The following is a 22,518-nucleotide window of genomic DNA, read 5'->3' on the forward strand; positions in this document are numbered from 1 at the left end:
ATTCACTCAAGACAAGGCATTGCATGACAAGATAAGCATAGCATCAGCAAGAAGACATGTTTTTGAAGCTAACCAAGGCAAGAGCAAGTTCATAGCATGCATGGATCAACTACAACAACCATGGAAAAATTGATTAACATGTAAACAATCTGCCAGGAATATTTTATAGCAAAAGTATAGCAAGATTAAGACATGCTAGGGTACTCCATAATTGCAAACAGGGGCATGGATGGATATATCAGAACCATATGTCCAAATCATCCTTACTAAAACAACTCAAATAAATCATGTATCTCACTGAAGCAACATGAATACATGACATCAAAATAACAGCAGACAAAGACTCAGCCAAAATCCTCAGATCCTGAAATCAACAATATCACGAAGGCTACTTTGCATGCTTATGCTAGTCACCACATTGATCACAAAAATATATGGCAAGCACCCCTGTAAAGATGGCATGGCATAGATCAAAACACATGTAGATCTCATGCCCATATGCAGCACACAACAAATGTAGCAAAGAATGACAAAACCTCATACTCTGATAAGAATCAGCACCTAACAATTTATAGCACTCTTGCGTCAGTGATTTGGGCATCAAGATGGACTCAAACAAGCATGTCACAATGAAATAAAATTAAAAGCATCTCCCAATGAACATTTTGATATAACATATGCATGATATAGAGTCATGAACATGGAGATATAACATGATTAACAAGGGCATATGACACAAGAATTTCTGGGACTTAGTCGTTTCAGCACTGTGCGTCGGATAGTAAAAAACGCGCGGGCATGATTTAGACAGAGGCTCACCACGTGGGCTTGGCCCAGGAAGCAGAAGTAGGTGGGCCAGAGGAGATGGGTCGCGGCGAGGCGCTGGCCCATGCAGGGTTCGCGAACGGAGAGGCGGATCGGGCTCCTCCCGATCCCGTCAAGCAGCGGAGGTGACGGGAGCAGACGGCGGCGGTCTCCGGCGACTCGGGTTGCGAGACGGCGGCAGGGACGGCCAGGTCCGGCTGGCCAGTGCCGGATCCGGGCACGACGGCAGCGGATGGAGACCGGGGAGGCGCCAGTGAGACGACACGGCGGAGGAACGGAGCGGGCGGCAGCGCGAAAGGCGGCGGCGGAGCAGCGGGCGCCGGCGAACTCCGGTGGTGGCGGGCGACGGCATGCGGCGGCGGGGTGAGACGCACGGTGAGCGGGGCGAGGCTAGGGCGGCACGGGCGCTCAGGGTCGCGGTGGGCGAGCGGCGCGGCCGGCCGGGCTCGCGCGGATCCGATCCTGGTCCGCCGGGCCGCGGTGGCGTGCGGGACAGGCGCTGGACAGGTGGCAGGCGGGCATTGGGCGAGGGGCGAGGTTGGCTGACGTGGCGCCTCGTGATAGGTCCGGGCGACGTGACGGTGGCGGTGGACACGTCCGACGGCGGACGGACATGTCCGGTGGCGCGGATGAGGAGTGGATCTAGGGTTTAGACTGCGATTTTGGACGGGGGAGGCCTTTTTATAGGTAGGAGGAGGTTGGAGTGTCCAAATGAGGTGCAGTTTTTGCCCACGCGATCGTGATCCAACATCGGAGGACATGGAGGAGGTTTGGATGGGTTATTGAGCCGTTTTGGAGGGGTGTTGGGCTGCAACACACAAGAGGCCTTTACGGTTCCCCGGTTAACCGTTGGAGTATCAAACGGACTCTAAATGACACGAAATTTGACAGGCGGTCTACTGGTGGTGTACCAAGGCCGGTTGGCAAATGTCAGTCCATTCCGAGAATGTTTAACACCCGCACACAAAAAGAGACAAAAGGGGGCGCCAGGTGCATGAGGGAGAGTCGGATTGCGAAACGGACAACGGGGAAAATGCTCGGATGCATGAGACGAACACGTATGCAAATGCGATGCACATGATGACATGATATGAAATGCATGACATGAACAAAATGTAAAACGAAGAAAAAGCCCAACCACGAGGAAATCTCATAACTTAGAGCCGAACATGGCAAAAGTCAGAGTTACAAATATGGAAAGTTGCATCCGGGGCGTTACATGTACTTCCGCATCGTCTGGTGTGATGCCATACGCCATGCGGTAGAGTATGAGAAGATTAGCAAAGAATGGTAATGTTTTTTTTGGAAAAGGAGGAATACCCCGGCCTTTGCATCAAAGCGATGCATACAATCATTTTATTACATGGATCAATCTAAAGCCATCTTCTTGCCAACTACTGTCGCTACACCTACAATCTTGATGACGTGCCCTAACCGCATATCAAGACACCACATCTATTGCGGTGGCCTCAACAATCCGCCCGCTGGCACGCGGAGAGAACCAATAGATTTAGTTAGACCCTCTGCATGCACCACATGCGCACGCTCTAGGATCAGCTGCTGCCATATTCCATCATCCCACCTTCAGGAGTGATCGATATATCCACCTCGTCAGGCCATACTGTCGTCGACGTCACCGTGACGCTAGACAACACCACCATCCTACATGTATCGATCCACACATGACTGTCCTTGAAACTCTGTTGCGCCATGACGCCAAGATCCGCCTTCGGCCTTGTGGTAGATGTAACATCGCTCCTCCTCTTGTGGCCTCCAGTCAGCACTTGCTCCAAAACGATGCCCCATGAGGGAGAATGACACTGAAGTCACTCTCATTGTAGGATCTATTAGACCAAGAGCTAGGGTTTCCCCCGGAAGATCCTGACTGAGGTGACATGACCTGCAATGACGATGCTGTTGGGGAACGTAGTAATTTCAAAAAAAAATTCCTACGCACACGCAAGATCATGGTGATGCATAGCAACGAGGGGAGAGTATGATCTACGTACCCTTGTAGATCGCAACGGAAGCGTTGACACAACATGGAGGAAGTAGTCGTACGTCTTCTTCCCGATCCGACCGATCCAAGCACCGTTACTCCGGCACCTCCGAGTTCTTAGCACACGTTCAGCTCGATGACGATCCTCGGGCTCCGATCCAGCAAAGCGTCGAGGAAGAGTTCCGTCAGCACGACGGCGTGGTGACGATCTTGATGTTCTACCGACGCAGGGCTTTGCCTAAGCACTACAACGATATGACCGAGGTGGAATATGGTGGCAGGGGGCACCGCACACGGCTAAGGAACGATCTCAATGATCAATTGTGTGTCTATGGGGTGCCCCTTGCCTCAGTATATAAAGGATGGAGGAGGAGGAGGCCGGCCAAGGCCATTGGTGCGGCCAGGATGGGAGTCCTACTAGGACTCCAAGTCCTAGTAGGAGTCCATCAAGAGGGGAGGAAGGGAGAAGGAAGTGGAGGAGTAGGAAAGGTGGCCGGCCCCCTTTTCCCTAGTCCAATTCGGACCAAAGGGGAGGGGGGCGCAGCAGCCTTTTTTCCTCTTCCCACTAAAGCCCATCAAGGCCCATTACTTCTCCCGTAACTACCCGGTACTCCGAAAAATACCCGAATCACTCGGAACCTTTCCGATGTCCGAATATAGTCGTCCAATATATCGATCTTTACGTCTCGACCATTTCGAGACTCCTCGTCATGTCCCCGATCTCATCCGGGACTCCGAACTCCTTCGGTACATCAAAACTCATAAACTCATAATATAACTGTCATCGAAACCTTAAGCGTGCGGACCCTACGGTTCGAGAACAATGTAGACATGACCGAGACACGTCTCCGGTCAATAACCAATAGCGGGACCTGGATGCCCATATTGGCTCCTACATATTCTACGAAGATCTTTATCGGTCAGACCGCATAACAACATACGTTGTTCCCTTTGTCATCGGTATGTTACTTGCCCGAGATTCGATCGTCGGTATCCAATACCTAGTTCAATCTCGTTACCGGCAAGTCTCTTTACTCGTTCCGTAATACATCATCTCACAACTAACATATTAGTTGCAGTGCTTGCAAGGCTTATGTGATGTGCATTACCGAGAGGGCCCAGAGATACCTCTCCGACAATCGGAGTGACAAATCCTAATCTCGAAATACGCCAACCCAACATCTACCTTTGGAGACACCTGTAATGCTCCTTTATAATCACCCAGTTACGTTGTGACGTTTGGTAGCACCCAAAGTGTTCCTCCGGCAAACGGGAGTTGCATAATCTCATAGTCATAGGAACATGTATAAGTCATGAAGAAAGCAATAGCAACATACTAAACGATCGGGTGCTAAGCTAATGGAATGGGTCATGTCAATCAGATCATTCAACTAATGATGTGACCTCGTTAATCAAATAACAACTCTTTGTTCATGGTTTAGGAAACATAACCATCTTTGATTAACGAGCTAGTCTAGTAGAGGCATACTAGTGACACTCTGTTTGTCTATGTATTCACACATGTATTATGTTTCCGGTTAATACAATTCTAGCATGAATAATAAACATTTATCATGAAATAAGGAAATAAATAATAACTTTATTATTGCCTCTAGGGCATATTTCCTTCAGTCTCCCACTTGCACTAGAGTCAATAATCTAGATCACATCACCATGTGATTAACATCGATAGTTCACATCATCATGTGATTAACACCCATAGTTCACATCGTCATGTGACCAACACCCAAAGGGTTTACTAGATTCGGTAATCTAGTTCACATCGCTATGTGATTAACACCCAAAGAGTACTAAGGTGTGATCATGTTTTGTTTGTGAGAGAATCTTAGTCAACGGTCTTTCACATTCAGATCCGTTATGTATTTTGCAATTTTCTATGTCTACAATGCTCTGCACGGAGCTACTCTAGCTAATTGCTCCCACTTTCAATATGTATCTAGATCGAGACTTAGAGTCATCCAGATCAGTGTCAAAACTTGCATCGACGTAACCTTTTACGACGAACCTTTTTGTCACGTCCATAATCGAGAAACATATCCTTATTTCACTAAGGATAATTCTGACCGCTGTCCAGTGATCTACTCCTAGATCACTATTGTACTCCCTTGCCAAATCAGTGCAGGGTATACAATAGATCTGGTATACAGCATGACATACTTTATAGAACCTATGGCCAAGGCATAGGGAATGACTTTCATTCTTTTTCTATCTTCTGCCGTGGTCGGGCTTTGAGTCTTACTCAACTTCACACCTTGTAATACAGGCAAGAACTCTTTCTTTGACTGCTCCATTTTGAACTACTTCAAAATCTTGTCAAGGTATGTACTCATTGGAAAAAACTTATCAAGCGTCTTGATCTATCTCTATAGATCTTGAAGCTCAATATGTAAGCAGCTTTACCGAAGTCTTTCTTTGAAAAACTCCTTTCAAACACTCCTTTATGCTTTACAGAATAATTCTATATTATTTCCGATCAACAATATGTCATTCACATATACTTATCAGTAATGCTGTAGTGCTCCCACTCACTTTCTTGTAAATACAGGCTTCACTGCAAGTCTGTATAAAACTATATGCTTTGATCAACTTATCAAAATGTATATTCCAACTCCGAGATTCTTGCACCAGTCCATAGATGGATCGCTGGAGCTTGCACATTTTGTTAGCACCTTTCGAATTGACAAAACCTTCTGTTGCATCATATACAACTCTTCTTTAATAAATCCATTAAGGAATGCAGTTTTGTTTATCCATTTGCCAGATTTCATAAAATGCGGCAATTACTAACATGATTCGGACAGACTCAAGCATAGATACGAGTGAGAAGCTCTCATCGTAGTCAACACCTTGAACTTGTCGAAAACCTTTTGCGACAATTCTAGCTTTGTAGATAGTAACACTACTATCAGCGTCCGTCTTCCTCTTGAAGATCCATTTATTCTCAATTGCTTGCCGATCATCGGGCAAGTTAACCAAAGTCCAAACTTTGTTCTCATACATGGATCATATCTCAGATTTCATGGCCTCAAACCATTTCGCGGAATCTGGGCTCATCATCGCTTCCTCATAGTTCGTAGGTTCGTCATGGTCAAGTAACATGACCTCCAGAACAGGATTACCGTACCACTCTGGTGCGGATCTCACTCTGGTTTACCTACGAGATTCGGTAGTAACTTGATCTGAAGTTACATGATCATCATCATTAGCTTCCTCACTAATTGGTGTAGTAGTCACAAGAACAGATTTTTGTGATGAACTACTTTCCAATAAGGTAGAAGGTACAATTACCTTATCAAGTTTTCTACTTTCCTCCCACTCACTTCTTTCGAGAGAAACTCCTTCTCTAGAAAGGATCCATTATAAGCAACGAATGTCTTGCCTTAGGATCTGTGATAGAAGGTGTACCCAACAGTCTCCTTTGGGTATCCTATGAAGACATATTTCTCCGATTTGGGTTTGAGCTTATCAGGATGAAACTTTTTCTCATAAGCATCGCAACCCCAAACTTCAAGAAACGACAACTTTGGTTTCTTGCCAAACCATAGTTCATAAGGCGTCGTCTCGACGGATATAGATGGTGCCCCTTTTTTAACGTGAATGCAGCTGTCTCTAATGCATAACCCCAAAACGATAGTGGTAAATCGGTAAGAGACATCATAGATCGCACTATATCTAATAAAGTACGGTTATGACGTTCGGACACACCATTACACTATGGTGTTCCAGGTGGCGTGAGTAGTGAAACTATTTCACATTGTTTTAACTGAAGACCAAACTCGTAACTCAAATATTTTACCTCTGCGATCATATCGTAGAAACTTTTATTTTCTTGTCACGATGATTTTCCACTTCACTCTGAAATTCTTTGAACTGTTCAAGTGTTTCAGACTTATGTTTCATCAAGTAGATATCCCCATATCTGCTCAAATCATCTTGTGAAGGTCAGAAGATAATGATACCTGCTGTAAGCCTTAATATTCATCGGACCACATACATCAGTATGTATGATTTCCAACAAATCTGTTGTTTGCTTCATTGTTCCGGAGAACGGCGTTTTAGTCATCTTGCCCATAAGGCATGGTTCGCAAGCATCAAGTGATTCATAATCAAGTGATTCCAAAATCCCATCAACATGGAGTTTCTTCATGCGCTTTACACCAATATGACCTAAACGGCAGTGCCACAAATAAGTTGCACTATCATTATTAACATCGCATCTTTTGGTTTCAATATTATGAATATGTGTATCATTAAGATCGAGATCCAATGAACTATTTTCATTGGGTGTGTAACCATATAAGGTTTTATTCATGTAAACAGAACAACAATTTATTCTTTTACTTAAATGAATAACCGTATTACAATAAACATGATCAAATCATATTCATGCTCAACGCAAACACCAAATAACACTTATTTAGGTTCAACACTAATCCCGAAAGTATAGGGAGTGTGCGATGATGATCATATCAATCTTGGAACCACTTCCAACACACATTGTCACTTCACCCTTAACTAGTCTCTGTTCATTCTGCAACTCCCGTTTCGAGTTACTATTCTTAGCAACTGAACTAGCATCAAATACTGAGGGGTTGCTATAAACACTAGTAAAGTACACATCAATAACATGTATATCAAATATACTTATGTTCACTTTGCCATCCTCCTTATCCGCCAATCACTTGGGGTAGTTCCGCTTCCAGTGACCAGTCCCTTTGCAGTAGAAGCACTTAGTCTCAGGCTTAGGATCAGACTTGGGCTTCTTCACTTGAGCAGCAACTTGCTTGCCGTTTTTCTTGAAGTTCCCCTTCTTCCCTTTGCCCTTTTCTTGAAACTAGTGGTCTTGTCAACCATCAACACTTGATGTTTTTCTTGATTTCTACCTTCGTTGATTTCATCATCACGAAGAGCTTGGGAGTTGTATCCGTTATCCCTTGCATATTATAGTTCATCACGAAGTTCTACTAACTTGGTGATGGTGACTAGAGAATTCTGTCAATCACTATCTTATCTGGAAGATTAACTCCCACTTGATTCAAGCGATTGTAGTACTCAGACAATCTGGGCACATGCTCACTAGTTGAGCGATTCTCCTCCATCTTTTAGCTATAGAACTTGTTGGAGACTTCATATCTCTCAACTCGGGTATTTGCTTGAAATATTAACTTCAACTTCTGGAACATCTCATATGGTCCATGACGTTCAAAACGTCTTTGAAGTCCCGATTCTAAGCCATTAAGCATGGTGCACTAAACTATCAAGTAGTCGTCATATTGAGCTAGCCAAACGTTCATAACGTCTGCATCTGCTCCTGCAATAGGTCTTTCACCTAGCGGTGCATCAAGGACATAATTCTTCTGTGCAGCAATGAGGATAAACCTCAGATCACGGATCCAATCCGCATCATTGCTACTAACATCTTTCAACACAATTTTCTCTAGGAACATATCAAAATAAACACAGGGAAGCAACAACACGAGCTATTGATCTACAACATAATTTGCAAAATACTACCAGGACTAAGTTCATGATAAATTTAAGTTCAATTTAATCATATTACTTAAGAACTCCCACTTAGATAGACATCCCTCTAATCCTCTAAGTGATCACGTGATCCAAATCAACTAAACCATGTCCGATCATCACGTGAGATGGAGTAGTTTCATTGGTGAACATCACTATGTTGATCATATCTACTATATGATTCACGCTCGACCTTTCGGTCTCCGTGTTCCGAGGCCATATCTGTATATGCTTGGCTCGTCAAGTATAACCTGAGTATTCCGCGTGTGCAACTGTTTTGCACCCGTTGTATTTGAACGCAGAGCCTATCACACCCGATCATCACGTGGTGTCTCAGCACGAAGAACTTTCGCAACGGTGCATACTCAGGGAGAACACTTCTTGATAATTTAGTGAGAGATCATCTTATAATGCTACCGTCAATCAAAGCAAGATAAGATGCATATAAAGGATAAACATCACATGCAATCAATATAAGTGATATGATATGGCCATCATCATCTTGTGCTTGTGATCTCCATCTCCGAAGCACCGTCATGATCACCATCGTCACCGGCGCGACACCTTGATCTTCATCGCAGCATCATTGTCGTCTCGCCAATCTTATGCTTCCACGACTATCACTACCGCTTAGTAATAAAGTAAAGCATTACATCGCGATTGCATTGCATACAATAAAGCGACAACCATATGGCTCCTGCCAGTTGCCGATAACTTGGTTACAAAACATGATCATCTCATACAATAAAATTTAGCATCATGCCTTGACCATATCACATCACAACATGCCCTGCAAAAACAAGTTAGACGTCCTCTACTTTGTTGTTGCAAGTTTTACGTGGCTGCTACGGGCTTAAGTAAGAACTCATCTCACCTACGCATCAGAACCACAACGATAGTTTGTCAAATAGACTCCGTTTAACCTTCTCAAGGACCGGGCGTAGTCGCACTCGGTTCAACTAAAGTTGGAGAGACAGTCGCCCGCAAGCCATCTATGTGCAAAGCACGTCGAGGGAACCGGTCTCGCGTAAGCGTACGCGTAAGGTTGGTCCGGGTCGTCTCGTCCAACAATACCGCCGAACCAAAGTATGACATGCTGGTAGGTAGTATGACTTATATCGCCCACAACTCACTTGTGTTCTACTCGTGCAAATAACATCAAACCATAAAACCTACGCTCGGATGCCACTGTTGGGGAACGTAGTAATTTCAAAAAAATTCCTACGCACACGCAAGATCATGGTGATGCATAGCAACGAGGGGAGAGTATGATCTACGTACCCTTGTAGATCGCAACGGAAGCGTTGACACAACGTGGAGGAAGTAGTCGTACGTCTTCTTCCCGATCCGACCGATCCAAGCACCGTTACTCCGGCACCTCCGAGTTCTTAGCACACGTTCAGCTCGATGACGATCCTCGGGCTCCGATCCAGCAAAGCGTCGAGGAAGAGTTCCGTCAGCACGACGGCGTGGTGACGATCTTGATGTTCTACCGACGCAGGGCTTCGCCTAAGCACTACAACGATATGACCGAGGTGGAATATGGTGGCAGGGGGCACCGCACACGGCTAAGGAACGATCTCAATGATCAATTGTGTGTCTATGGGGTGCCCCTTGCCTCAGTATATAAAGGATGGAGGAGGAGGAGGCCGGCCAAGGCCATTGGTGCGGCCAGGATGGGAGTCCTACTAGGACTCCAAGTCCTAGTAGGAGTCCATCAAGAGGGGAGGAAGGGAGAAGGAAGTGGAGGAGTAGGAAAGGTGGCCGGCCCCCTTTTCCCTAGTCCAATTCGGACCAAAGGGGAGGGGGGGCGCAGCAGCCTTTTTTCCTCTTCCCACTAAAGCCCATCAAGGCCCATTACTTCTCCCGTAACTACCCGGTACTCCGAAAAATACCCGAATCACTCGGAACCTTTCCGATGTCCGAATATAGTCGTCCAATATATCGATCTTTACGTCTCGACCATTTCGAGACTCCTCGTCATGTCCCCGATCTCATCCGGGACTCCGAACTCCTTCGGTACATCAAAACTCATAAACTCATAATATAACTGTCATCGAAACCTTAAGCGTGCGGACCCTACGGTTCGAGAACAATGTAGACATGACCGAGACACGTCTCCGGTCAATAACCAATAGCGGGACCTGGATGCCCATATTGGCTCCTACATATTCTACGAAGATCTTTATCGGTCAGACCGCATAACAACATACGTTGTTCCCTTTGTCATCGGTATGTTACTTGCCCGAGATTCGATCGTCGGTATCCAATACCTAGTTCAATCTCGTTACCGGCAAGTCTCTTTACTCGTTCCGTAATACATCATCTCACAACTAACATATTAGTTGCTGTGCTTGCAAGGCTTATGTGATGTGCATTACCGAGAGGGCCCAGAGATACCTCTCCGACAATCGGAGTGACAAATCCTAATCTCGAAATACGCCAACCCAACATCTACCTTTGGAGACACCTGTAATACTCCTTTATAATCACCCAGTTACGTTGTGACGTTTGGTAGCACCCAAAGTGTTCCTCCGGCAAACGGGAGTTGCATAATCTCATAGTCATAGGAACATGTATAAGTCATGAAGAAAGCAATAGCAACATACTGAACGATCGGGTGCTAAGCTAATGGAATGGGTCATGCCAATCAGATCATTCAACTAATGATGTGACCTCGTTAATCAAATAACAACTCTTTGTTCATGGTTTAGGAAACATAACCATCTTTGATTAACGAGCTAGTCTAGTAGAGGCATACTAGTGACACTCTGTTTGTCTATGTATTCACACATGTATTATGTTTCCGGTTAATACAATTCTAGCATGAATAATAAACATTTATCATGAAATAAGGAAATAAATAATAACTTTATTATTGCCTCTAGGGCATATTTCCTTCAGATGCCTCGAGAAGGAAACGATGTCAGAGACGCCGCTATCGTCTGCCAAGACCGCAAGCAGGCGCGATTTTCACCGGAAGCCGCATCGTTGTGATGTTGCGATTGGCTGGAACCGCGCGGAGCATCGACATGAAGATGTATGCCGCTGCCGATACTCTGACATAGATACTCCATCCCCTCACTAGACCCCTCATCGCGCCGCCGGCCATCCACGTGATGAACCGATGATGGATCTGGGTGGGATCCAAATCCACGGTCGCTACCATGCCCACCATCGCCAGAGAACCCGCAGGTTCCCGGTGGGCATAGGGGCTAGCACCGCCGCCGCGCGACCAGGGACACCGCCCTAGCTACTAAACGCATGCTCCCCACTGGCACCGCCCCAGCCGCTCGATGGAGATCGCCGCTACATCCATCGCCCCGGCCCATTGGCGTTGGGCCCCTCGCCATCACGGCCTACGCAGACGGCAGCAACAGAAGAGAGGACCACCGTGAGGATCGACTGCTGGTGTGTGACGCCCGGATGCCACAGTAATTCTCTGCTAATGATGCCACGTCACTTCGATTACTATCGCTAATCTCGTGTTAGTTCGAAACCGATTCAAATTCAAATTCAAGTAAAGGAAAATAATAAAAGTTTTCAAATATTAAAACCAAATTGTTCGAGTTGTGCCAAATAATGCATAGGTGATTATGGTGAAGCACCCATACTTCTATACAACGTTTAAGTGCTATAAGATAACTAAAATAGTAGCAAAAACTTTGAATTAAATGCTTTTAAATAATAAATAATTACACAACTATTTTAGATTAGGTAGCTAGTTAATGTGGCAGTGGCATATTTGGTAACATCAAATTAGGTGCCATTTTGGTATTTTGCTAAATCAAAAATAAAAGGAAACTAAGCTAAAACAGAAAGGAAATAAAACAAACAAAAGAAAAAGAAAATACAAAACCAGAAAAACAAAACTAGCAAAAAGAAAAAGAAAAGGAGAAAGAGAACACCCCTTGGCCCAACTGGGCCATGGCCCAGCCGGCCACCCCCACACCCCGGAAACCCTAACTCGTAACACCCACTCTCCCCACTTCCCGATCCACGTCTCCCCTCACCCCCACCCGATCTGGATCGGTGGATCGGGGGAGCAACCCCGATCGATCCCCTCCTTCCCTCTCCTCATCCCAGCCTGACCTGGGCACTGCGCCGCCCCCGACGTCTCTGCTCGCGGTCACCCGCGCCTCGCCGCCCAAGGACTGCGCTGCCTCGTCCTCATCATCGTGCCATCACCGTCTCCTCTCAACGTCAAGCGCGGCCACGCCCGAGGACGACCCCGTCGACGCTTCTCGCCGCCCCTGGAGCCAGCTCGACGCCATCGCCGCCCGGACTGCCTCCCTGCCGTCCTCTATGTCGTCGCCTCCTCGTCCCCACCGCGTGTCGTCACCGTCCTCCTCCCCAAGGGTCGCTCCCGAGCCTCGCCGCCCGAACAACTACGAGCGGAGGGTGAGGGAACCCCCAACCTCCTCCTTTCCCCGCGCCGCGCTTCGGCGTGCATAGCTGTGTGCTCGCCGCGCACCACGCGCCACCCCGCCCTTGCTTCGCCGCGCCCCGACCGCGCCCGATGCGTGCACGCCCCTGCTCCCCTGCTCGACCTGCTACTCCTGCCGGGCCACTGACGCTCGCAGCCCCCCCTCCCGCGCCGGCCACGTCCCGGGCCCCTTGCTCGCGCCTACGCACCCGCCCCGCGCTGTCGTGCATGTGTCTCCGCCTCCCGTCGGGCGCCCCTGTCCCGCCTCATGCTGCTAGCCCCGCCACCGCCAGAGCCCCCGCCAGGGACCGTCCTCGCCAGCTTCTCGTCGAGGCCATGGCCTCCGCCGGCGCCCTCCATCACGCCCGTGCGTGTTCGGGCGGACGCCCACGCCTAGGCGCCCGCATCCACCGCATGGTAGCCCTCTGTCCCTATGACGTATGGGCCCCACGCCCAGAGAACAAAAAAAAAATTAAGATTAATAATAATAATAATGAAATTTAATTAATTAAGATAATTAATTAACTTAATTAATCATGTTAACTAATCTAATTAACCCTGTTAATTAACCTTAATGATCTGATTAGATAAACAGAGTATGACACCTGGGTCTCACCTGTCAGCTTGACCTGGTCAACTAGTTGACTGCTGACTGGACCCTTGACTGAGCCAACTGGCCCCCTGGCACAACTAACAGGCTGTGTGGCACAATGTTGTGTACACTTTCTGTGTACACCTAGCATTTAACAATTAGTAATTTTCGGATTAATTTAATTAATAGTAATTTCAGAAATGTTTAAATCAAATTAATATAAAATAATCTGTAACTCCGACGGAAAAACTTTGTACACGAAAGTTGCTTAGAACGACGAGACGAATTCGGATACGCAGCCTGTTCGTCCGCCACGCATCCTTAGCATAGTGAACACGCAACTTTCCCCCTCCGGTTCGTCAGTCCGAAAATGCGAAACACTGGGGATATTTTCCCGGATGTTTCCCCCCTTCACCGGTACTACCTCTTACCGTGTTAGGGCACCCCTAGCACCGCTACTTGTCTTGTCATGCATCTGTTTGCTTAATATTTATTGTTTCTTCCCCCTCTTCTCTCGCTAGACACTGAGACCGACACCGCTGCTACCCAGTACGACTACGGTGTTGACGACCCCTCTCTCTTGCCAGAGCAACCAGGCAAGCCCCCCCTTTGATCACCAGGTATCGCCTACTCTTCTCTCTACTTCTTGCATTAGAGTAGTGTAGCATGTTACTGCTTTCCGTTAATCCTATTCTGTTGCATAGCCTGTCATTGTTGCTACAACTGTTGATACCTTATCTGCAATCCTAAATGCTTACTATAGGATACTAGTTTACCATTAGTGGCCCTACATTCTTGTCCGTCTGCCATGCTATACTACTGGGCCGTGATCACTTTGGGAGGTGATTACAGGCATATGATATATACTTATATTGTTACATTACTTATGATATTGTTCGGAGATGGGTGCTGAAGGGGCAGGTGGCTCCATCCAGGTAGTTTTGGGCCTGAGTTCCCGACGGCCCTCGACTGTTACTTTGAGGCGGAGTGACAGGACAGGTTTAGACCACCTAGGAGAGAGGTGGGCCTGGCCCTGGTCGGCGTTCGCGGATACTTAACACGCTTAACAAGATCTTGGTATTTGATCTGAGTCTGGCCATTGGCCTATACGCACTAACCATCTACGCGGTGACAGTTATGGGCACTCGACGTCGTGGTATCAGCCGAAGCCTTCGTGACGTCAGCGACTGAGCGGCGCGCGCCGGGTTGGACTGGAACGCCTGCTCTTGTATAAGGGAGGCTAGGTCTGCTCACCGGCCGCGTACGCAACGTGCAGGTGTGCAATGGGCGATGGGCCCAGACCCCTGCGCCATAGGATTTAGACCGGCGTGCTGACCTCTCTGTTGTGCCTAGGTAGGGCTGCGACGTGTTGATCTTCCGAGGCCGGGCATAACCTAGAAAAGTGTGTCTGGACAAAGGGGATCGAGCGTGTTGGGAAATGTGGTGCACCCCTGCAGGAAAGTTAATCTATTATAATAGCCGTGATCTTCGGTAACAGGACGACTTGGAGTTGTACCTTGACCTTATGACAACTAGCACCGGATACTTAATGAAACACACCCTTCCAAGTGCCAGATACAACCGGTGATCGCTCTCTCACAGGGCGACGAGGGGAGGATCATCGGTTAGGATTATGCTATGTGATGTTACTTGGTGAACTTACCATCTACTCTCTTCTCCTGCTGCAAGATGGAGGTTACTAGAAGTGTAGTCTTCGATAGGACTAGCTATCCCCCTCTTATTCCGGCATTCTGCAGTTCAGTCCACATATGTTACCCCTTTTTCCATTTGATACCAATACATGCATTTGTAGTGTAGCTCCTTGCTTGCGAGTAGTTTGGATGAGTACTCACAGTTGCTTTGCTCCCTCTTTTCCCCCTTTCTATACCCGATTGCTGCGACCAGACGATGGAGCCCAGGAGCCAGACGCCACTGTCAATGACGACTACTACTACTCGGGAGGTGCCTACTACTACGTAAAGCCTGCTGACGACGACTAGGAGTAGTTTAGGAGGATCCCAGGCAGGAGACCTGCGCCTCTTTCAATCTGTATCCCAGTTTGTGCTAGCCTTCTTAAGGCAAACTTGTTTAACTTATGTCTGTACTCAGATATTGTTGCTTCCACTGACTTGTCTATGATCAAGCTCTTGTATTCGAGCCTTCGAGGCCCCTGGCTTGTAATATGATGCTTGTATGACTTATTTTTAATTGTAGAGTTGTGTTGTGATATCTTCCCGTGAGTCCCTGATCTTGATCGTACACGTTTGCGTGTATGATTAGTGTACGATTGAATCAGGGGCGTCGCATGGTGGCGCTAGGGTTTTCCCCCTGGCGGCACCCTGGGGAGGCGTCACGAGGGGGTCGTGAGGCTTTCACGTCAAGATGGTGATTGTTTAGTCGGAAAGCCTCCACAAGATGGCCCAGAGAACAATGATGTGCAAGCGCGCGCCACAATTAATGCATGTATAATTCCAAACTAGAGCATGAGGCAAGCCTTGCCTAGCCATCCTTCAATCATGAGTTAAGTACTTTATTTTTAATTTATACATGGTTTATTACCACCGGCTGACTTGATGTGAATAATTATCACTTACTTATCTTACATATTATTAATTACCAATCATGTTAAAACATCTCCACAATAGCGAGAATAGTAGATTTATGGTAATAGCCTCGGTATCATTGAGGTAACAACAGGGCTAATCATTAGCTCTATGCATGATTCATACATGTTATCATGGAATGAAATGCTTCGTTGAATCGAAATTGTTCTCTTGCAATGCTAGCATGTCCTTCCTTTATGGCATGTGCCAAGTGAATCAATGGGCCCGTTCTGTATCGTTCATGTTGTGTTATATTTTTTTTTTTGAGAATATTCATGTTGGGTTGTCGATGGAAAGAGAAAGTATATATATACTTTACAGACCAGCCAGCAGCTAGAAAAAAGGTAAAAATCATAGTAGCAGACTAGCGGTACAGGTGTACGTATGTGCACGGCCAGAAGTTAAAAGCTCATCCACTCCCATTCAGCTCGAAATACCCAGGAGAACATCTGCTTCGACTTCATCATCAATTCATCTCGCCTGCAACGAGCATGCGATCATGTCAACTTCTGTGACTAGTAGTGAATCCCTAAACCCCTCTAATCATGTTATTTTTGTGATCTAGATGCAATCTGTTCATGTAATGACATCCTAGTGATGCAATAATTCTAGCAATACGTGCCATGCATGAGCACAACTTTTTTAAAAATAAATTACCTAACTGTGGGGAAATTTTGTTATGCAAAAACTGTGGGGATTCTTGTCCTAGTTAGTATTGGTGTAAGAGTATATTTTGTTGATTTAAAAAGGAGAGAATAAGTTTTGTTATTTATTATTATTACTGGATTTCAAATATTGCATCAGGATCCATTCAAAAAGCGTATGAACATTTATGATCAAACTCAAAATTTGGTAGTGGTTTGAATACCCTAAGGGCATCTCCAACGATGAGAAGCGAACCGCACACAAAAAGTCAGGACTGACAAGTCCGGACCATTTTTGCCATCCAAGACGGTTCCTCAAACGTCCATGGACGCATGCGGGTGTCCGAATTTCATATCCAAAACAAATATGTAGTCAATTTGGGGGCGTCCATAACACAGCCTGCAGCAGCAGACGCTAGCACTTCCGAGCGAGTATTTTGATTTGAATACCCTAAAGACAAATTTCTTCAATGATATTTAATGAATTTAACAAATTTAGTCTCAAAATACCGAAAGAAGAAAAAAAGTAATTAGATTGTTGAAACTCAATTTTACTTATCTTGAGTGCTACAATAATATTTTCAACACACTACCAACAGTCAAATACACATTGGTTTATTGGCGAAGAAAAGCACAGAAAGTGATAGTTCCTTGTGGAAGACTGCTTCATCATATGGTGTGACATCGATGCCGTCATCAAATTGTTGCGCAAAAATGTGGCAGGTGGGAGTCCAAGAATGATGGGATTGGCCTGCAAGCACCAGTACTAGTCTAGGACTTGAATCCGATGGTTTGGTTCCATCACAAGGTACCTAAACATCTAAGCTATTCTTAGTTCACGATATCAAGGTATATGACACAAAGTGTGGGCGTACTACTAGTTACAACTTAATCCAAACAATGACCCATCCAGTTTGGTACAAAAGCACCACGTGTGTGTTGGCGGCAACATAATCATATAAGTTGAACTGTTGGAAGACAAGTGCACATCTGCTGCCTCCCGTTTCTGACAATCTTTACTCAAGTAAACCAGCATCCTTAAGAACAGTCTCAAAATTCTCCTCGCTCTCCCAGCTGGGGACCTCCTGTACTTTGTGTTGGAAGTAGTTCTCGATCTTTGTCATCAAAATGTCATCAGTTTCACCGCATAGCAGGTTGAACACAGCTCCTGTCACGAGCATCGATTCAATTAGGAATATAGCCAACAAAATAAGCATTGTAATTGGACAACATGGTAGCTGATAATATGGCATGAATAATACTCGTGAGTAGACATATTCTATGTTTTTAGTGTACAAAACCTATAAGTATTCAAGTAAATTGTGTGAACAATCCTAGAAAATCAGTTTACAATCCAAACAAACATATAACATCCATAATCGACAAGCAATGGTCACATAAGTTCTATCATATCCTCATAAAGAAGCTCAGAAATTTTGCCAAATCTTATTCACAACATTACCAATCTAATTTTGGTGAGAAGTTCAATCTCAGGCTAGAACATCATTAGGTTTACTAAAGGTAGCATGTTTTCTTATTACTCAGGTTCAGTCTGCCTTTATCTCCAAGCCATTTGCATTTGTCACGATGTGGACAATCATTATGCTTATAACGGCTGCATGTGATATTCTTTACAATTTACACTTGATGTAATTCTAGAATAGAATACAGTAATCATCTCCCTCTATTTGTTTTGGAAAGTATGCCATACATAAATAAATTTACCTTTTCGGCCAAAGCGCCCAGCTCTGCCAATTCTGTGCAGGTACACCTCATAATCAGGCTCATCTCTAGAATTATATTTGATTGGCATGTCGTAGTTGATGACCAGATTGACCTTTCAATGGGATAATGTTAGAATTAGAAATTCAACATGTGAGTAAAATCGGTATGACACACATAGTACCTGTGATTGGTCAAAACCCCGGGCAAGAAGATCAGTTGATATAAGAACCTTGGTGTACCCATCTTTGAATTCCTGTATTACCTTTTCCCTCTCTGAGTGGTCGAGGGATCCTTGAATTGAGGAACACACATAGTCCTCTTTTGTCAAAGCATTATGAAGATGCATAGTACTTATCTTTGTTCTCACAAATATGATAACCTGTCCAACCTTTTGACCAAACTCAAAGATCTTGTCCCTTATGACCTCTATTTTGGCTATCTCATCGGGGACTCGGACTTTATATTGCTTTACTTTGTCCAAAGTAAGATCTTCCTTCTTCACAAATATCTGGTTTCCCTCCTTAATGACCTTTGTAATAAAATCCTTCACTTTCTCGTTGAAGGTTGCAGAAAACAGAAGCAGCTGGCATAAAAGAATTCAAATAAGTAAAAAAAAGGCACCATATAAAAAGAGAAACAAACACATCGAACCAAGAATTTTGATGAGCACTAAGAATATTCATAATGTTTTCACAGAAGGCACCATATAATAAAAGGCTAGTTTGAATAGCACATCCATGGAATTACGCCAACAGTTACAAGCATCACAAAGGATTATCCGCCACGTGGACTAGGCTAGTGGAACACCGAAGCAAATCAACACCATATATGGATGAATGTAAAGTTGAGGGCAATAACACCCAGTGGACGGCTGTTAAGATTACTATATGACTAGATGATAACCCTTGAGAACTAGCGTGGCTCAACTACTAAGTATATATAGGATAGGAGTTCCCAATATGCAATTAGCCGGTTACATAGATAATGCCATAGTACATGATTTCTTTTCGTAAGTCCTAATTAAACTAGCAACAACAATGATGCCCATGGATGAATATGCATTGTTCCAAAAACTAAGAATAATATGTGTTGCTCCAAACATAAAGAAAAAAAATGAATATCACAGTTGAAAAAACTGGTAAAATTGAATACAACCCTTTGCATCACCAAATGACCCATTTACACGATAATCCCTCTACCTATCATTAGCAGCTGGTAGAAGTTCAACAAGCAGCACATGAGCACATACAAAGTAGTACATAAACAGGTTGTTTCCTTTAAGAACCCCCAAATATAAAGATTCAAATAGTTCTTTGGAACACATGATTGCCATAACAACTGTCACTCGATTTTGAACTATTCCAATGTGCAAGCTGTTGTATGTGATCTACTGTCAAAGTCAAAAGCAGTCGATTGACTAAAAAGAGTTACCTGGCAGTCACCGGCACTGCTCTGTATATCCCTCATGATCCTTTTAGAATCACTCATAAAGTTCTCCTGCAAGAAGCATTCACCAGCACAAGAAAGCATACTCATTAGATCTAATAGATAGAAGATACTTTACATGAGCAGATATGATATGGAATTTTGGTTCCACCTATATGTATATTTCTACTCTTGGAAACTGTACAGTAATCTATGCCGTTGGAAAACGGATACTGTTTTTTGCTTATTCTTTTCGTCCACTCAGACAACACATGAACCAGGAGCTAACATCTAACATCACACAACTGCACCACGATGACACCCCTTAATGCTCACTAGGAAACTAGAAGTAGAAACTTCACAGGTTCACGGACTTGTACTGTACTAGACAGGAGGTCCAAATAACATTTGGGTACATTAATAAACGTCTCGAACTGTATACGTACCTCAGCAAGCATATGGTCTGCCTCGTCGAACACAAGAATCTTGATGTCCCTTGTGGCAAGCTTCTTATTGGTAATCCACTTAATGAGAGTCCCAGAAGTGCCAATCACCACCTGATCAGTGACCGGTGCCATCTTGGAGATGGGCATGTAATCCTTGAGAGCCGGCGAGATGGCAGAGGCACAGGTAATGCCGGTAAACTTGCTCATCCTCATGAGCACGGATTTATTCTGCACAGACCAACGGATCAGATTCATCAAATTAAAGGTGAGAAATAGCAGTCAGAGGAGTATTCAGTAACTAGATGAGACATGAGAGAGGGACCTGCTGCGCAAGCTCCCTGGTAGGGCAGATGCAGATGGCCTGGGGAATCCTGCGGCTGGGGTCGACGCGGCTGAGCATGCCGAGCACGAAGCAGGTGGTCTTGCCGGAGCCGTTGTGCGCCTGCGCGACGAGGTTCTGATAGGGCGGCGTGAGGATCATGGGAAGCGTGACGGCCTGGATCTTGCTGGGGCGGCTGAACCCCATCTCGTCGTGCAGACCCTTGAGCAGCTCCGGCGTGAGCTTCAGGTCCTCGAAGGTCGTCGCGGATTCGTACACCGTGCCGCTGGACGCCACCTGGGGAGCAAATCACCAAATCAGGCAACCGACATCGAGACTGGCATGGATAGCTAGGGCAATGCAGAATTGCAGAGCAGAAGCGCCTACGGCTTGGATTTGGGAGTCGTCGTCGTAGTCATCCAGCAGAGGCGGTCCGCCGCCGCCGACGCCGCCGTCCTCCGGCGCCAATAGCGAGAGCGCCTCCAACTTCTTCTGGTTCTCGTTCACCGCCGTCTCGATGGCCTTAGGATCGTCGACGTCGGCCGGGGACTTCTTCTCCAACTCGGCCATTGTAAATAGACCAAGAAAAATCGATAGCGTTGTTTCCGGTTGCGATTGCGACCTCGAGCGAAAACTCAGCGATCTTTGTTTGATGGTGTTCGTTGCCAATGTAATAGTGTATATATATATATGCCGAGAGTTTGTGTGAAACGTTTTGAATATGTTTGGCGGCGTGCACGTGTACGACAAGGAGTCGTCCAAACAAGCTATAGCCTTTTCACTTTCGGATATATCCGACACCGTCTTCGTCTAGATCTGCACTCACTTAGGAAAGTTTATCAAGCAAGTGTTGATTCACGTCCTAGTACGAGAGATATTTTTTTCTGACAATTGCTCACAAGTCATGCATGGGAACATCGAGGATTAACACTGTGTTAGGGAAACTCCAACACGCCGACGTATTTGGTTCACGCGTGATCGGAGCGGACGGAAACGCTGGCCCAACAGGCCGACGCAAACCCAAATTGTGTTTGACTCGTGTCCATGTGGACACATATTTCAGGCCCAAATTTATGCGTGATTTCTGTCCACACGAACACGAGACGGAAGCGCCGCGCGTCCATTTGGTGTCTGCTTCGGGCCTGCCTATGGGTCGCCCATATATCACATCTGCACAGGCAATCCCACTAGTTAGATCCAGAGTTTTCCAGCAGGTAGTCCTGGGTTTGAATCCCAGCATCTCAACTTTTTGTGTCTTTTTTTTCTTAATTTCTGTAGGCGTAAGATAGAGTTGTATCGCCTAAGTAGCTTAACAAATGGGCTGTGCAGCTACTTTTTTCGGTCAGGTTCAAGTATTTTTTTATAAAATATTCATATCTTTTAGAGGGTAACTTCAAATTTAATATATTATATATGAAAATTGCTCAGAAAAATGTGAAGATTTTAAATATGTTTTTATTTTGTATGTTAATCATTTCTAAATATGATATTATTTTTGTATGTTGAAATATTATATATGATATTTATCTGTCCTTCACTTCACCAGAACTATCGATGTTGGATTGTAGATCAACGACTGTCGATGAAAAGTTAGTGTAATTTGTGATTAAAGTTGGTACCTGTTATTCTACCATCTGATGCCACAAGCCAATTTGATGTTTTTATGCTACTGTTCATGCAAGGATAACATCGAAAAGCTCACGACTTTATTTTCTTCGTATATAGAAAACTTACCTTATTCACATCATAAGATGTCTTTCTTTATGCACAAGACAGATTGTGGTCTTTATTTTTTGGTGAGCAGACATCCGTAATTTGTCCCACTGGCGATTTGTGGTGTGCAAATTGTTTTGGCTTCTAACACATATGGTCTTCCCTTTCTCTCTATAATCTAATACAGACAAAGAGGATTATCAATCAAGTTATATTAGTGAATCTTCAACAGACTTCCCATAATAATTATTGATCAT

The 22,518-nt window shown here is 45.2% G+C and overlaps 1 protein-coding gene across 1 annotated transcript; it reads right to left on the reverse strand.

The window, feature by feature from the left end:
• Positions 1-17,168: 17,168 nt before the first annotated feature.
• LOC123082682 (DEAD-box ATP-dependent RNA helicase 38) lies at positions 17,169-21,203 on the reverse strand. Its single transcript, XM_044504964.1, has 7 exons — positions 20,936-21,203; positions 20,552-20,845; positions 20,230-20,457; positions 19,790-19,855; positions 18,540-18,941; positions 18,359-18,470; positions 17,169-17,801 (listed from the first exon to the last, which is right to left on the reverse strand). The coding sequence occupies exons 1-7, from the start codon at positions 21,116-21,118 to the stop codon at positions 17,650-17,652; spliced, it is 1,437 nt and encodes a 478-aa protein (XP_044360899.1). The 5' UTR covers positions 21,119-21,203; the 3' UTR covers positions 17,169-17,649.
• Positions 21,204-22,518: the final 1,315 nt, after the last annotated feature.

The sequence above is a fragment of the Triticum aestivum genome, chromosome 4A, assembly GCF_018294505.1.
Source record: "Triticum aestivum cultivar Chinese Spring chromosome 4A, IWGSC CS RefSeq v2.1, whole genome shotgun sequence".
Taxonomy (NCBI): domain Eukaryota; kingdom Viridiplantae; phylum Streptophyta; class Magnoliopsida; order Poales; family Poaceae; genus Triticum; species Triticum aestivum.